This window comes from Urocitellus parryii, chromosome 7 (genome assembly GCF_045843805.1).
Source record: "Urocitellus parryii isolate mUroPar1 chromosome 7, mUroPar1.hap1, whole genome shotgun sequence".
Lineage (NCBI taxonomy): Eukaryota > Metazoa > Chordata > Mammalia > Rodentia > Sciuridae > Urocitellus > Urocitellus parryii.
Window position 1 is genome coordinate 134,131,861 of NC_135537.1, and position 17,687 is coordinate 134,149,547.

General features: G+C 52.1%; 1 protein-coding gene across 1 annotated transcript in view; it reads right to left on the reverse strand.

Moving 5' to 3' along the window:
- Nucleotides 1-582: 582 nt before the first annotated feature.
- Nucleotides 583-17,687, reverse strand: part of Spns3 (SPNS lysolipid transporter 3, sphingosine-1-phosphate (putative)) — a 49,656-nt gene continuing 32,551 nt past the window's right edge. Inside the window, exons 9-12 of the mRNA XM_026393977.2 lie at nt 9,703-9,768; nt 1,961-2,059; nt 1,687-1,876; nt 583-747 (exon numbers count right to left, since the gene is read on the reverse strand). Coding sequence (XP_026249762.2) covers nt 674-747; nt 1,687-1,876; nt 1,961-2,059; nt 9,703-9,768 — 429 coding nt within the window. The 3' untranslated portion in view covers nt 583-673. The remainder of the gene's footprint in view (nt 748-1,686; nt 1,877-1,960; nt 2,060-9,702; nt 9,769-17,687) is intronic.

Below are 17,687 nucleotides of genomic sequence, written 5' to 3' on the forward strand. Positions count from 1 at the left end.
CTGGAAGCTGTTGATCTCTTGCAGGGCCCGCTGAGCCCAGCTGCTCTGAACCCAGTGGCAAGTGTGGGTCCCACAGAGCTGGCCCTCCCCCCAGGTGGTGCTGGGGTCAGAGCGTGAGCTGAGGGTGGCAGAAGGGAACAGGGCACGGCCAAGAATACTGGTGCACTGCCATGCAAGCCCCTCTAAGTGGCTCTGGGGCAGCTGCTTCTGTTTCTGTGCAGGCTTGGGCACCCCTCCAGGTGGTTCTCACTTCAGGGACCACCCTGTACCCTTTGCCTAGGGACTGCCCACCCCTTCCTCTCTCCCTCCTCCTTCCTTCAGAGGCATGCAACATGAGGCTATAAATAACAGGATTGTTTAAAGACCTGATATCCATGGGCTTTGGACCGGTCACACTTTAATTGGGTCCATCCACAACCAGGCTGAGGACCCTCGGCTGGAAGGGCCTTGTGCTGGGTGCAGGTACAGTCCTCCCTCAGAGGGTGTTGACAGCTCAATTTCCAGCCCAGTCACGGGCCCTGCCAACTCTCTTACTGGGAGCGAACAAGCAGCAGGTGCAGCTCAGCCAGAGTCCCTGAGTCACAGCCAAAAGTGGGCAGAGGCACTGCCACTGTGGGACCAGTGGGAGGAGCGTGGACATGGCAGGGGGTCTCCTTGCTGCAGGGCAGGAGCCTCAGGGGTCCTCTGTGGAGGTGCTGATGCCAGAAAGCAGGCCTTTGCTCTCCATGTCCTTGCTGTCCAGGGTCCCTGCAGGAGGAGAGAAGCTCAGCCAACCCAAAAGGAAGCAGAAAGGATTCTGGGACCAGGTCTGGAAACAACATGTCAGGAAATCCTCTAGCTCTAATTTGCAAAGTAAATTGCAGATCCAACCCCATGGCATTGCCATCAGTGCCACTACTGTGGTCTTAGCACTACTTCTCCACTGGCTGCTTTCAGAACTTCCTGGGGTCCCTCTGTCCCAACTCTGAGCCCTACAGTCTGTTCTCAAGTAACAGCAATGTGATACTTTCACAATGGAAATCAGATCCCCTATGGCTCCTTCTGTGGAAACCCCACAGTGACTCCCATCATATTCAGAATTAAGGACACAATCCTTGCCAGGATTCCCCCCCCCCCCCCCCCGCTCTGCCTGCCCTGGTCTTGTTACTGCTGCCCTTATCACTGTGCCTCTTATTCCTGCTCCAGCCACGTTGACCTCCTTGTTGACCCTCAACACATTGGGTACATTTCTACCTCAGGGCCTTTGCATTCCCTGTTCTCACTGCCTGGAGCCCCTTCCACCAGAGAGCGGCTTACTCCATCGCTTCCTCCAAATCTTTGCTCCAATGTCACCTGTGCAGAGAGGAGCTCCCTGCCCCCACCCATCCCTCTCTACCTCCACTTTATGTCTAGTTATAGCACTCATCACCTCAAATATATTACATCGCTCACTTTTTTGTTTGTCTCTGATCTGTCTCCATACCTTATAGAGTGTCAGCTCCCTGAGGGCTTACTTAGACTTGGCCTAATTTGGTCACTCCCCAGCATCTGCAAGCTTGCCTGGCATATAGCAGGAGTGTAATAAACATTTTTGAATGAAAACAAACAAACAAGCAAACAAGCCAGCCAGGGTCTGAGGATGGGCCATTGCTCCTTGCCTCTAGGTGTTCAGCCCTGAGCCCAGCATGGGTACAAGGGCAGGAGTACCTGTGTCAGGCTGCTGGGCCTGGGCCTGCGCCTGGGCCTGGGCCTGGTCTCTCTCCAGGTGCAGTGCCGTTAGCAGGAAGCAGCCACCACCCAGGACGATGACAAAGGCACAGCACAGGAAGCTCTGCTGCAGGCTGAGGAAGCGCTGCAGATAGGAGTCCAGGCGCCTGGCCCGCAGGGCACTAGAGATCTGCAGAGGACAGAGGGCTGTTGCCAGGGAAGTGTGGAGCCTCCCCCAGACCCTCCCCACCCCCCACACTCAGACACGCCTTACAAGTCCAGTGAGATAGGGGCTGCCCGCGTCTCCCAGGATGTGGCCCACTGTGATCTGAAGCGCCTCTGCTGTCCCCCGGCACCTGGGCACCACCACAGACTGCAAGACATGGGAATATCAGAGGAGCTCCCCCAGCAAAGACTCAGAATGGGGGGGTCCCCTCACACCCACTTCCTGTTCCCCCCCTGCCAAGGGCCTGCAGAGTTAGCCAGGGGAGTGGGATGGGAGGGAATCAATGACCCCAAGGTTATAGCACCCCCCCTGGCCCAGCAGACCCCTCTGAGGCTCTGGAGCCTTCCCCAGTGCCCAGGGATGTGGGTACTGAGGCCCCTGATTAGGGTCACCCCTCTTGAGAGTTTGCTCTTGAAGTGAAAAACCCAGCCCCTACCTCAGAGCAAAGCCTGTCCAAGGAAGGGGGCGTGACCCTTGTCCTTGGAAAGACCCACAGAGCACACCTAGGCACAGACCCACCCTGCTGAGTTGTTTATCTACAAATAACAGGAAAGATCTGTGGAGCCAGGTGTCCCTGACTCGGTCAGGTTAGGTGGAGACCCATAGCAACCCCCTAGCAGCCACCAATCAGCATGAGACAGGGAAATACCTGGGATGCCAGATGACCCTCCCAGTAGTTTATGGTGGTTGATAACATGTTGGGAAACCATGTAGTTCAGCTTGTACTCCCCTCGTGGCTTAAACCAATCAGTTCAAACGAATCCCTCTCTGGTACTAACCAATAGACCCCTACCCAACTTGTTCCCGCCAGTGAATGTGCTAATCATGTTTTAGAGTTGTTTTATGATTTTCCCACGGTGTGTGATGATTTGCTAAGAGAGCCTACGATGTATGTGAAGTCCCTGCCTTCCCCAAAGAGTGTATAAAACTGCTGCAAACCCTGGGCTTGGGACCTCTCAGCATCACCAGTTGCTTTGTGAGCGCGCAGAGGACTGAGCTAGCTCGCAATATACACCTCTTTGCTGCTTACATTGATCTTGGTCTCTGGTGGTCTTTTGGGGGTCCCGATCTCAAGCTTAGCAGAAGTACACAGGGACAAGGCCTGGTTGTGACAGCAGTGAGGACGCTGGGGTGTGACAGGTCAGGGACCATGAGGCACTAGTGCAGGCTGGCAGGGTGCACAGCCAGGGGTCTGCATGTGCAGGCAGTTAGGGCAAGGGTGGAACTCAAGCCCCACTGTGCAGAAACCAAGAGAAGCCATGTTGGGGAGGCCCACACGACTCTGGGGAAGAGGGCAAGGAAGTTAAGAATATGAATTCTGGAAATCAACCTGTCTGGGTTTCAGTCCTGAATCTCTCATCCACTAGCTGTGTGACTTGGCACAAGTCACTACATCTTTCTGTGCCTCGCTCTCCAAATGGAATAATAATAGAAACTACCTCAAAGGTTGCATTCACTATCATTACTCAGCTGGCACCCAGAGTTGTCATGTGGACCCCTGCCCTATAAGCAGAATGCTTTGGTAAATGCTGTGCTTTCTTCCTGGCGTGCCTCCCCGTCTCTGGTCCAGTTGGAGCATCTCTCTTCATCATTTAGGACTTAACCTTTGCATCACCTGTGTGAAGCCTTCTCAGAGTTCAGGTGCCTTCTCAGATCAACCACAGCCAACATCACACCCCTAAGTGAACGCACGCCACCCAGGGCTGGGAGGGGTCCTTTCTTTATTCACCTCCCCTTATCCCTTACACTGTAGGCAGCAAAGCCTCTAATTTCTCCTGGCATCAGTACAGTAAGACATGAGGCCCAGAGTAGACCAGTGAAAGTTTGTCAAACAAATAAGTTTAGAACCTTCTGGAAGACTGGTCCCAGAAGAAACCCTATCAGACCTAGGGCTTCAGCCCACTAGGGCAGCCTCAGGGAAAGTTCCTATCCTGGAGCCTTGTCCCCAGGACTTTAGTGTCCCTAATCTGAGCCCTTCAGAGAATAGCAACAAGGATAGCCCCGTGCAGTGACTCATGCCTGGAACCCCAGTGAATTGGCTGAGGCAGAAGGATGGCAAGTTTGAGGCCAGCTTCAGCGACTTTGTGAGACTCTGTCTCAAAAAAATAAAAAAATAAGAGCCAGGCGTGGTGGTGCATGCCTTTAAAATCCCAGAAGCTCGGGAGGCTGAGGCAGGAGGATCACAAATTCAAAGTCAGCCTCGGCAATGGTGAGGCTCTAAGCAACTCAGTGAGACCCCGTCTCTAAATAAAATACAAAATAGGGCTGGGGATGTGGTTCAGTGGTTGAGTGCCCCTGAGTTCAATCCCTGGTACCCTCAATAAAAATTTAAAAATTAAAAGGGCGAGGGGTGTAGCTCAGTGATAGAGTGCCCCTGTGTTAAACATATACACACACCCATACCACAAAAAAATATAATAATAATAATAATTGCTAACATTTATTGAATACTTCCTGTATGCATTTTATATAGCAACTTGAATGACCCCTGAGGGAGATATGATTATTACCTGCATTTTATAGATGAGAAAATCTCCCCAGGTGCCCAGGGTCACCCAACCAGGTATAAGAAGGCTGAGATTAGATCCCAGGCCTTCTCCCTCCAGGGCCTGGTCTTTTGACAACCCTGCCATTAGGGGCAAGGAGGAATCTGCATGCTGAGCAATATTTATGGAATGTTTAGAAAGTGAAAAGAAAGATAAAGAGGACAAGTCCATCAGTAGCCCTGCAAATCAGCAGGAAGGGAATCAATACCTGGAAGAGAGATAGGCCAAGGCCCCCCCAGGCAGGGACAGTGGCAGGTAAAGCATGGAGCTCGGAGCCCAGAGGCACAGTCTCTGGATTCCAGAACCCCAGAGGACAGACGCAGGGGGTCTAGTGGAAAGAGGCCTTGTGGGTGGGCAGGGTGGAGTGACAGGTGTCCCTGTGGGTGGTGAGCCAGTCCAGGGGTCACTGGCACTGAGCCACTCCATTCAGGTGGTGAGACAAGCTGGGCCCCTTGCCATCTCCGGGACCTGCCAGCAGGCTTGAGAAGAAACTGACCACAGCTTTGCACCTTCCACAGAACTTCCCTCTCACCCCATAATTATGTGATTACTCACCCAATGGTTCTAAGGAGGGAGGCAGGGCTTCCTAGAGGAAGGGCCTTTCTGAGTGTCCAGAAAGATCCATGTTGGAGCTGAGGCTGCTTGGACCCTCAGAATAAGGCTCAGGCAGCCTGGCCCCTTTCTTCCCTCCCAGGAACCCCAACCTGCAGGGCCCAGACCAGCTACCTTTGCCTGCAGTGGGAGAGGCAGGTCTCCACCCCACCTATTTTGGGTCCCTATTGTTCCCATACAGCCTGGGCCCAGGGCTGGGCCCAGCAGCATCTGGAGAGCCCAAGAGGTAATTTTTTAAATGAGAGGCTTTTCAGTTCCCAAAAATCTAGGCTCACTCTATTCTGAGACAAAAAAAAAACACCTGTGTTTGTCGTCTGGCCCTTCTCAGAAAAGCTGTTCCCTTTATAGCCCAGGGCAAAATCAGCTCCAGCCAGGGGCTCCAGGAAAGTTGGATCCACTACCACCAGATGCAGCCTGCCTCCTGTGCTCCCCACTAGGCCCTCAGGCGCAGACACCCCTGGGAGAGTGAGACAGATCTGTGAGCAGAGAGCTACCTAAAGGGCAGAGGCAAGCAGGGAAGCCTTGAAATGGGGGGCAGAAGGGCAGGAGGGAGGGCGGTCACCTTTGAGAGGCAATCTGCTCAGGAGGTCAAAGGGGAGCCAGGCTCTTGGATTCCAGAACCCCACCCGGGAAGGAGGAAGTGAGCTCCCCCTCTGCCCTGCTCCCCACCCTGGAAGGCAGGGTGAGCTGGCTGTAAGCCATCCTGACGGGGGCCCAGATAAAATGTAAGCTTGGAGGGGGCTGGAGACTCCATGAGCAGGCTTGGGGAGACAGAGAGCTCAGCCCGGGGGAGACACAGGCTCAAGAGACACTTGGCACTAGCTCAGCCTTCCTGGGATCAAGACCCTTGGAGATCCAGCTGGGCCAGCAGGAGTTGCCAGAGGTGGTCCTTGGCTACGACTGAATTGCATCAGTTTTCATAAATGCAAAGGCCCAGAGGAGGCGGGGTTGGGGAGGGGCTGCTCAGGGTGCAGAAAGTAAGCTCCCCTTTGAGGGGCCTGTGAACAGGGGGCTGGTGGGAATTTTGCAAATTTTGCAAATTTTGACTGGAGAACTGTGTGCGCTAGATCAGCGCCCTACAGGTGTACTCTGAGGAACCCAGGATGGGGGGTCACTCAGGAAGTTCATTAGAAATGGTGGTCCCTGGACCCGCCATGGAGTCACTGAATCAGACTCCTAGAACAGAGGGCCTGGAGTTAGTAACAGACTCCCCCAGACCTGATTCTTAGGCTTAATGAAGTTTGAGGGCTGGGGATGTGGCTCAAGCAGTAGCGCGCTGGCCTGGCCTGCATGCAGCCCAGGTTCGATCCTCAGCACCACATACAAACAAAAATGTTGTGTCCACCATAACTAAAATATAAATATTAAAAAATTCTCTCTCTCTCTCTCTCTCTCTCTCTCTTTTTAATTTTTTTTTTAAAGAGAGAGAGAAAGAGAGAATTTTTAATATTTATTTTTTTAGTTTTTCGGCAGACACAACATCTTTGTTTGTATGTGGTGCTGAGGATCGAACCCGGGCCGCATGCATGCCAGGCGAGCACGCTACCACTTGAGCCACATCCCCAGCCCTCTCTCTCTCTCTTTAAAAAAATTCTCAAAAAAAAAAGAAGTTTGAGAGCCACTGGACCAGAAAGTTCCAGAGGCCCCTTCTCCAAGTAGAAACAAGATTTTCCCCCTTGTGGATTAGGGATCAAAAAGAGCAGCGGGGGCCCACACCAGCCCTCAGGAGTAGGTATGGGTGATGCAGGCCTCAGCTCATTTCCTCCTTATAGCCTGAGTGTCATTAGCAAGGAGCACCACTCTGCCTATTGTACAATTGAGCAAAACAAGACCCAGAAAAGTTAAGCCACTTGGCCAAGGTCACAAAGCTGGTGGCAAGGCTGGAAGTGGAAGCAAATGAAATGATTCAGAGTCCTCAAGCCAGGGCTCTGCTGTCCTCTCCCCTCTGACCTTTCCGGGCGCCCACCCTCCAGAAACCCACAGTCTCTCCACCCCTGTTTCCCCCTTAGCCCTTGGGGCTCCCTCTCCAACCCAGAGCTATGCATCTGAATCACTCCTTCTCCTCAGCACCTCTCCTTCTCCTTCTGCACCCCATGCACACACACACCCTGGGGCCTCCAGGCTCCCTGGGGCTCTGTCCAAAGAGAAGCTCACTTCCCATCTTAGGGAGGAGACTGACATGGCCTTCGTTTACCTCCTGCCATACGCCTTTCCCCACACACCTCCTGCCCCTGCCCTGGACCCCACACCTTTCTCACCCTCCACCCACACACACAAGGCTTCCCCTCTCCAGGTGTTCTCCCCCTGTCCCCTGGAGGCTGCTCTGCCTGCCTGTGAAAGACTAACTTCCTGGGACCTTGTGCCATGTCCAGGCACTGTCCTCCCTCTCCTCCCTGGTCAACCTGTGCCTTTCCACTGCACACAGGAGGTTCCCAGAGCTGCCTGCTGCCTGCACAGACCCTCCTGAGCGGGGGAGTTCAACTCTGGGGGCTGCAAGAATTGGTCTAGCTCCCAGCAGCAAAGTGCAGGAAGGTGGTCCTTGGCCAAGGGGTCCCAAGGAGAGGGAAAGAGTGCAAGATGCATGCCCTGGGGTGGCAGGGATCAGGGATCCTGGGAGTTGGACCATGTTCAGCCAAACTACAGCTGGCCCTGGACTCCCCCTCATGCGCACTCGCTGCCCCTTAGCTCTCTACAGAGCCTGGCTGTGCCAGGTTAATCATTCCTGCAAACGCAGACACCAGGCGGGCGGGTGACAAGGTGCAGTCTTCACATAACTGTGGGGCTGTCATGTGGAAAAGGGAGCCGCGCAGTGGGGGGCAAGCAGAGGAAGCCGCAGGGAGGCTTGTTCAGCTCCCTTTGAACCACCCAAGAGATTAGAAGCGAGGTTGGGGGCGGGGTGTCCACCTCCCCCTTGTGTCCTGAGCACTTCCCTGAAGCGGGCTGGCTCCCTCACCCCACCCTGTGGGATATGACTGCCTCTGTTCATAGACACGGAAACCGAGACCCAGGGCCATTCAGCAGGTCTGTGGCTGGAGCCCAAGTTTCCTATCTGGAGAGAGGGACAGAGAAGACCCATCAGCCCAACAGCTGCTACACTTCCTGGGAGCCAAAGACAGGGCAGCCCTGTCCACAGGGCTGTTGACAGGAGCTGCTGGGGAGTGGGCAAAACATCTCAGCAGGGAGTGAGAACCCTGTCAACACTAGTATTCAAGCAGGCTTTGCTGGCTAAGTAAAGGACTACATATTCCCATAACCCTTTCAAACTCAGAGTCTAGGATGCCAGGATTCCTTTGAAGAATAAAAGATGAGCCAGTGGAAACCTCAGAATCACTGTGAGAATTCTGGCCTGCGTTCTCTGTGCCAGGCACCAGCAAAAGGGTTCCCATGAACAATCTCGCTTCACCTTCAAAACAACCCATGAGGCAGGTACTACTATCATTCCCATTTTACATGAAAAGAAACTGAGGCTCACAGACACAAAGTGACGTGCCTAGTCACATAGCCAGTGGCAAAAGCAGGGTTAGAACCCACGTCTGTTTCCTGAGTCTAGGCCCATGCCCTGCACTAGGCAGGCCTAGGGACAGCCCTCTGCCAGTTGCCAGGCTGCCCTGGCTCCTTGTGCCCAGCCTGCCAGGAGGCAGCAGGAAGGTTCTCAGGGTGCCCCCAAGGCCTGGGAGACTGTTATCAACAAGGGCGCAGCCCTTCGAGGTGTTCAAAGTCCTTCCCTGTCTGTGTCCCAGAGGCAGAGAGATTGGATAGACAGTGTGTGGCCTGGGGAGGGACTGAGCTGGACTCTGGACATTACAGAGTCATGTGGTCAGGACGGTGTTAAACCTCATTATAGCTTGGGCCATCTCCATGAGTGACAGCCCATAATATACCAGTGGGGGTGGGCTGAACATGACTGGGCTCAGTGACTACTGCCCTGGGGTCTAGCCTCTCCATCTGCACATCCCTGAGTGCAGGCTTGCTGAGAGTGGCTTGGTAAAGAAAGGGTAGGAGGAAGCTGGTTGAAAAACCTGGGCTCACCTGTAATCCCAGTGGCTCTGGAGGTGAGGCAGGAGGATCGCCAGTTCAAAGCCAGCCTCAGCAACTTAGCAAGGTCCTAAAGCAACTCAGTGAGACCCTGTCTCTAAATAAAACATTTTAAAAGGGCTGGGGGCGCTGGGGCTGTAGCTCAGTGGTAGACTACTTGCCTCGCATGTGTGAGGCACTGGATTTCATCCTCAGCACCACATAAAAATAAACAAATAAAGGCATTCTGTCCATCTACAACTAAAAAAAAAAATTGTTTGGGGGGGCTGGGGACATGGCTCAGTGGTTAAATACCAGTGGGGGTTTAATCTCTGTTACAATATATATATATCTCCTGGGCTCCAATCCTGGCAGCCCTCGATGTAATTATACCTGCTTCCATTTGCTCATCTGCAAAGTGAGGGTAACAATCAGAGGAAATGTGTGAGAGTGTTCAGGGACCTGGGGCCTGAGGTAACCGAATAGTGGTTTTGGTCCCCCACACCCCAGCTCTCATGGTCTCTGAAGCCCCTACCAACTCCTAGGCTGCTCAACAACAAAGGGCCAACCCTGAGCCCAAAAACCAGCTCCCCCAGCTCAAGAGGGAATGTCACCTACCAGCAGGATGTCAGCTACCACAGCCCAGTTGCAAGACAGAAGCAGCTCTCCCAGGGCCAGGAACACCTGTGGACAGAGGGTGGCCTGGTTGAAGTTCCCCCAGCCTCAGTCACCAATGCGTCCCTACAGTGTCTCTTCCCACCTGTGAAGAAAAGAATCGGAGGCTCCACCGAGGAAGGCATTACCAAGACTGACTGGGGTGAGTGAGGCCTGGAACCATCTTTCCAGTTCTGGTAGCCTCAAGGGTGAAAAGACAGACCCAGGTGGACCATGACCCACAGGTGAGTGTCAGGCCCTAGGTCTGAGAATCAAACCCTCCCTAACGGATGGCCTCTGGGACCCAACCCTTGGGGCCACCCATGGGACCCCAGGAGGAAGCATCCAGGACTTCCAGGCCACTTTCAAAAGTGAGGAAACAAGACTCCAAGAAGAGGAAAGTCAAAAGTTCTGCTCAGACTTTCTGTTTCCTCCTAAGGCCTGCAGACACTGATAAGGCACCAGCTGTGTACTGGCTGGCCTGACCCCCAGCACCCCATCAGTGGCTCCCAGGATATCCATTTCCCAGAACCCTAGTACAGCTCAGGGAAGTTCTTGCATACCCATTGTGCAGACAGTGGAACTGAATTCAGTCAAGGTCAAGGCCTAGGTGAGGTCACTGGCTGGCCCAGGGCAAAGGCAGCCTTCAGCATGAGGCTTCCAGTCTCTGTCCAGCATCCACCCCCTGTCCAGCTCCCAATGTTTTCTGGTGACTACAGGCCACTGCAGCTCCCTGAACCCTGCCCCCACCTTGTGCCAGGAGATTAGGACAATCCTCATTCCCCTCACTCAAGAAGAGTTTAATGAAGCAGCAAGAAAAAGGGAGGGGGAAACCATCTCATTTCTAATAGTTCCCAAGAGCTCATTGTTGGGGAGGTATTAGTCATTCCTGGAGTCACGGGTCTGAGCCCCAGGCAGCCCAGGCTCAGACACTCAAAATACCCGACATTCTGGGGCCTTTGAGCACAAGGGCAGAGGGATAAAGGACCGCTGCCTGCATACCTACTATGCACCACCCTTGATACCCATCTAACCTCTCAGGTCAAGTAACCTAATAAGGCCAATGTGATTACACCCACGTCACAGATCAAGGAACCCAAACCCCCAGCCTGAGAGCATGAGTCCAGCCATTTCCCCAAGACCCCCTCACCCCTGTGTCAGGTCCATGTAAGGTAGGATGAGGAGGTATTTGGCACAAAATTGCTCAGAGGGGCTTCCAGTAGCCACAGCGTTTGGCAAAGCTGGCCACCGGGAAATCAGGCAGGAAGGGAGCCCTGGGATGGAGATTAATCCTGAACAGAGTCCCAGGAGGCAGACAGGATCAGGATGGGCTGAGAAGAGCTACAAGACCATGCCAGGCAGGGAAACCGCCTGAGCGGAGGCAAGAAGCTGGAATGGGCCCACCACTCTGGGTGGGGCCGGAGTTCTGACACAGGGAGGGAAGACAGTCTGAGGAGGCCAAGCTGTCTGTCTGTTCTTTCTGTCTAACCCGAGTCTGTGGTTGCAGCCTCTGGCCCTTGGCACCCAAAACAGGAGGCCCTTGAGGGCAGAATGGGTCTCCCTCTGGGCCTAGGACATGGGCTGGGCACCCACAGTGGTGGGAATCAGGAAGTGGCTGGAGGGCGGGTCTCAGGTGGGGCCCAGGCAGGCCTCCAGCCAGCATTCCAGCTTGACAGGGTCTGCCAACCCTGCCTCCTGGGGCCACATGAAAGCCTGGCCCACCTCACACCCACCCTCCCTGCAATGTCATGGGGCCACCTCCACCTGGGCCACCAAAGCTCTTCTCTCCTCATGCCTCAGGCTACCTCTGTGACCTCTCCCTCCACACAGGCCAGACACCAGCCTCCCCGTGCTGGGTGGCTGTCCCTCCCCTGTCCCCTCCACACCCACAGGACATACTGAAATACACCTTTTCCTTCCTCCAGCTGGAGCAGGGTGGATCCTGACCCCAAAATAGAGCCGATCAGAGGGAGGCTGCAGCCACAATGGGGCCTTTCAGGCTGAACAAGCCGCACAAGGATGCCAGGTTTCTTCAGACACACCTGGAAACCGGCACGAAGCCACCAAATCCTCGGCTCCACTCTGCGGCTTTGAGGGGCAAAGGGCCGGCCAGGGAGAGGCAGCCTTCTCTAATCCCGTAATTACAGAGGCTCCTGAGGCAGGCCACCTTAGCTGGAGGAGGGGATCTGCAACCAATGGGTATGATCTCTGGGGTGTCTGGTGCCCCAGCCCCACCCTGACTGCTGGGAGACCCTCAGGCCTGGTTTCCCTGGCTGAATGATGACAGGGGTCCCAGAGGCCTAGCCGGGCTCCTATGGCACTAACAGACTGTGTTCCTGACACTGTGGGCTCGCTGCACATGTCTGTGGTCTCTACAGGCAGGGTGCAAATCAGGTCCTGGTTCACTGACTTCCATGACCGATTCAGGCTTGAGGTCCTCAATTAACAAACAAAACAAACAGTCAAAAAGGGCCTGGGCAATCCCACACTTGGGCACTTCACACTGACCCCCATGTTTTTCTCCCTGTACTGCCACTCCCCGCAACCCACCCTGCCCAGCATGGCTGAGCCAGCCAGGACACACGCACAGACTGGATGCCAGCAAACTTCTAAAACACTTCTCTAGCTCAGGGGAGGAGGACAGGGGGCAGGATGGGCAGGGAGAGCCCAGGCCAGATGCCAGGGCAATCCTATGTGCCTCACTCCCCCTCCCACCCCTGCAGTCACCGACTCCTGGCCATTCTACATCCTAGATGTGCCTTGAACCTGCCCCCTCCTCCAGCCACTGCTGCTGGCCTGGCCTAGGCGTGGTTTCCCAGACCCCACCATCCCTCCAGACACCAGCCCTGGAGGGGACTTCCAAAAGGGAAATCTGACTCTGCTTTCATCTCCTCCGAGCCTGTGTGGCTCCCCTGTACCCTGACTTAGTCCCCCCTGGGCAATAGGGCCTGGGAACACAGTCTGGGGCCTGAGAAACAGGCTGAGCCTGAGTCCCTGGCCTTTGCCCGTCTAGATTCAGAGGATTTCCCCCTCCAGCTGGGTCAGCGATGACGAATATCTCTAGCCTTAGTCATTCCCCACCAGAGAGGCTGTGCACGGACTCACACATACGCATGGACACAAGCATTCACTGACACTTGCAAGTATATGCAAGGCCTCGGACATATGCACACAAGTTTCAGCACACATGTCCACTTACATCTGCACACACACCAACACCCATAACCTGGGAGATAGGCACAAAACTCACCCACCACGGGTACGCATGTATGCAGGTAGCAGGGATGACAGTTAAAATATCAATAATCTCAGCTACTCAGGAATCTGAGGTAAGAGGATCACAAGTTCAAAGCCAGCCTGGGCAACTTAGTGAGATCCTGTCTCAAAATAAAAAATTAAAAAAGGACTGAGGCCAGGTGCAATGGTACATGCATGTAATCCTAGTTACTTGGGAGGGACTGAGGTAGGAGGATCACAAGTTCGAGGCCAGCCGCAGCAACTCAGCAAGACCCTAAGCAACTTAGCGGGACCTGGCCTCAAAATAAAAAATAAAAGAGGACTGGGGATATAATTCAGTGGTAGAGCATCCCTGGGTTCAACCCCCAGTACCACAAAATAAAATATCAGAATGTATGGTGTCAGGCATGGTGGCCTACGCTATACTCTCAGCTTTTCAGGAAGCTGAGGCAGGAGGATCACTTGAGCCCAGGAGTTCATTACCAGTCTGGGCAACAAAGGGAGACCTGGTTTCAAACACACACACATACCCAGGTACACAACAAGGGCATAAATCAGGCAGTGATGTTATTAAATACTAAAATTAAAGTACACAGGCTTGCTGGGTGCATTTGCAAAAAAAAAACAGCCCCTCACATGTTCCCATGAATAGTTGTGGTTTCATGAGAGGCATAGATAGCAAGGCATGTAAAACCATGCTCATGACCTCACACTCATGCACAGTCATGCACACGATCATACACACATCAATACCTTCACCCGCACACAGTTCACAGCATGCACGTCTGCACACAAAGGCAGGCATGCGGAGGGAGCATGGAGGGAAAATAGAGCACTTGTCCCGGAGAAGAGTCAGCCCTGGGAGGTGGAGAGCCAGTGTCTTCAACCTTGGTCCATCTCAGGCTTCCAACTGGGCAGTAACTGACCTCTGAACTGCAAAGAATGGATTCTAGGCCCCTGATGGAAAGGGAGTTGGACAGTGTCCCCCATGAACTCATGGTGTGTGGGACAGACCTGAGACTGGATCCTCCCCTCTTAAGGACCAGTCAGAACACAGGCCCCAGGGCATCGACTGGCCGCCAGCAAGCTGTTGCGCGGGCTGGCACGCTCAGCCTGAAGCCTGCCAACCTGTAATTGCAGGGACTGGCATCAGGGCACAAGGGCCTTGCCTGGTTTCCAGGGGCATCAGCTCAATAATCTGGTAGACAGGCAGGTGGGGAGTGACACCGTGAAGGGAAAACAGCTTTGGGGACTTCTGGTAGGATCATGGGCTCTCCTGGTGGATCACATTGCCCATGTAAGACATACTCACTAGATTCTGGTGGGGAGATGGCGCCTTCACCAGAAGGGCAGGTGGGCCTCTCTCAGCCCCCCAGAGGCAGTCCCTGGTAAGGCCTGCTTACTTCAGTCCAGAAAGCAAGAGAAACAGAGCTTATCTAGGAAGTCCCTCTGTGAGGCCCACATCTGGGAAGGGATAAGAGAGCTCCCCGGAGCTGGGACTCTCACACAATCCTGCTGTGAGTCTCACCTCAGGGGCCAGGGAGCAGAACCCAGAGCAAAATCCCCTGAATCCTCTGCTGACCACCAACCATAGCTACGGCAGACACACATCCCGGCTGATCCCTGACAACCATCTCACAAACTCCCCTGGGAACAGATTCCAAGTCCTTGCTCAGGGTCTTCAGGACTGAGAAAGCAGCACCCCTCCCAAATGTAGAGACCCCACTGACAGCCACACCAGCTCTACACCAGTAGTGGGTGGGGGGGCACCACCTTGGGCAAGGAGGGAACTCAGAGTCATGATCAAGTTTGGGCTTGAAGGGGTCTCAAAGGTCATCTGGGGCAACTCGAGGATAAAGACGAAAGATGGAAATCGCATCAGGAATTTTCCTTCTCTCCAGAAGCAAAAAAAAAAAAAAAAAGTTAGGGGAAAAAATAAATTTTTTTTACCAAAGGAAAGAACTAAATCTAATGAAATAAACATTAAATATTGGCATGCAAGCAGAAAGAGAGATGACTCTGCAGCTTAGCCCTTCTTAGATTCCCCTCCCAAAGCCTCTCAACAACTCTCCCACCTGGAGGGAAACAAACTGAGTAGGTGCCCTTAATAGAAAACCAGCAGGAAAAGCTGCTGGGGAGAAAAGGGTAAAATGGAAAATGGAGAACGGGGAACAATGACACTGCCTCCATTCCAGGCCTGAGGGCAGCCACCATCCCAGAAGGGGATGCACCCAGCAATTAAGCAGCAAGAACCCTGTTATACACAGCATTTACCTAAATCCCAGAAGAGAGAGCAGAGCCCAGGTGTTCTAACAAAGACTCATTGCTGCCTGCCCGAGCCCTACAATTCCCCTAGGCGACAGAAAAGTCCGCAGATCCTAATGTTCAACTCTTAAAATATAGCCCTTCGCAGAAGAGAATGGTCCTGGAGAAGCTGGATGACAGTCAGGGACAATGAATGGCTCACACTACAGCAAAGCCAAAGCAGGATCTGAGCACAGCTGCTCACACCCAGGTCAGGGGAAAGCACTGGGCATGTGAGGTAGGAAGAGTAGAGAAGGAGGGGAGGGAAGGAAAGAAGGAGGGGAGGGAAGGAGAGAGGAAGAGGGAGGGAGGGAGGCAGACAGAATTCAGCCTAGAAGAGAGAGGACAGGAGAAGGAGCAGAGGACATTCCCTATAATTGCTTCAAACTATAGAACACTATAATAGGAATATTAACCCAATGAAGAAAGCACTCCAAGATAAAACAATCATTCGATAGGATGAGTCATAAAGGGAGACTGCAGGCCTAAGGAAATAAATGGAGGAGCAAAACAGTGAACAACATCATTACAAAATGAATCAATTAAAATAGCTAGAAATGGAATAGATACTAATGAAAGTAGAACAACTGACAGAGATAAAAGGCTGGGAATAATCTCATTGACTGGCAGTTTTTAAAAAGACAAAGAAAGAAGTCATATAGAAAACAGAAAGAGGACCAGGACTGGGATTCAGGTCAGACACGCCAGGCATTAGGGCACAAAATTGAGGAGGCGCCTACTCTCAGGGGCAGCAGGACCAGATCGGCATCTGGGAGTCAGTGCCTCCTTAAATTTTGCTCCCTAGATGTCTGCTTGCCTCACCCTAGTCCTGGTCACAATCCAACATAAGTAAAAAACATGACCCATAAACCTATGAAATATTCAAAGAGATAAAATGGGAGCAGGGGTTCTCGATTTTGATTCACAGATAGGAAGAACCCTGTAATGAGGAAATTTTGACATGATATGGAATATTTAACATGGAGACATCTCCTGGCGGTGGTGAGTAGCTTCAGACCTCAATTCCCTTGAGAGTCAGCGGAATCTAATGACTTGCTTTGAATAAGTAGAATCCAGCAAAGGTGAGGGGAAATCACTTCAGTGGTTAGGTTATAAGAAAGACTATGACTTCCTTCTTAATAGACCCCTTTATAGTCTTCTCAGCCTGCATGCCATGTGAAAAAGGTCCAGGATGGGGGTGTAGCTCAGTGGTAGAGTATTGCCTAGCATGCAGAGGCCCTGGGTTCAATCCCCAACAGTCCTCCCCCGCCAAAATAAAGAGGCTCATGTAACAAGGAACTGAGAGCAGAATCCAGCCAAAAACCAACAGGGAACTGAGGCTCCACCCAAAAGTCCAAATGCTGCCAATAAAAGCAGAGTGAGGGTAGAAGAAAATCCTTCCCCAGATGAGCTTTCAGATGAAACCACAGACTCTGAACCAACACCTCAATTGTGGCCTTGAGGAAGATCATGAAGCAGAAGACTCAAATAAGCTATATCCTCCACCCTGGATTGTTGACCCACAGAAATTGTAAGATAATGAATGAATGGTGTTGGTTTTTGTTTGTTTGTTTCATTTTTTTTTTTTTAGTTGTAGAGGGACACAATATCTTTACTTAATTAATTAATTTATTTTGATGTGGCGCTGAAGATGGAACCCAGTGCCTCATACTTGTGAGGCAAGGGCTCTGCCGCTGAGCCACAATCCCAGCCTATGAGTGGTGTTTTATACTGCTGGGTTTTAGGGTTATTTGTTATACAGCAACAGATGACTAATACACTAGCTAAGCTATTGAGCTTCAAGAATAAATAATGAAATCTTCCAGTATTGCAGATGTAAAAACCGAATCAAGTAAAGGATTTTTAAAAATCAGGCTAACTTTATTGTCCATACCAGAAGACAGCAAAGCAAATATTTACAAATTAAAGAGGGAAAGAAAAGGGGTGACTTGAGAATATTACACCCAGTTAGACATTCAAGTAAGGAGCCCAAAACTGTCTTAAACCATTTAGCCACAAAATCTACCCAGTTAAGGGTTGAAGCAAAATAAACTCAGGAATGGAGAATCTGTGTAACAGACTGGTAATGAGCATTGAATCTAAATATGGGACCACTGTCAAACAACTCCAAGGATTATATATAGAGAACAGATTGTGAATGTTAAAACTGTAGAAAATTCAAAAATAAAATATAACGAACAAAAATCAGGAGGTTGCGGGGAGAAGGAGGAAGGACGGAGGTATGGCATTCTCTTTCATATCTGGGATTCCTAAGTCCAAAGCTATACAATTCATTTGCATTTCTTTTGATCTCACTGCAATTTCTTTCAGTAGACTCATGAAAATTAATTAAGCATATTATATGATCCTATTTATATGAACTGTCTCTAATAGGCAAATCTATAAAG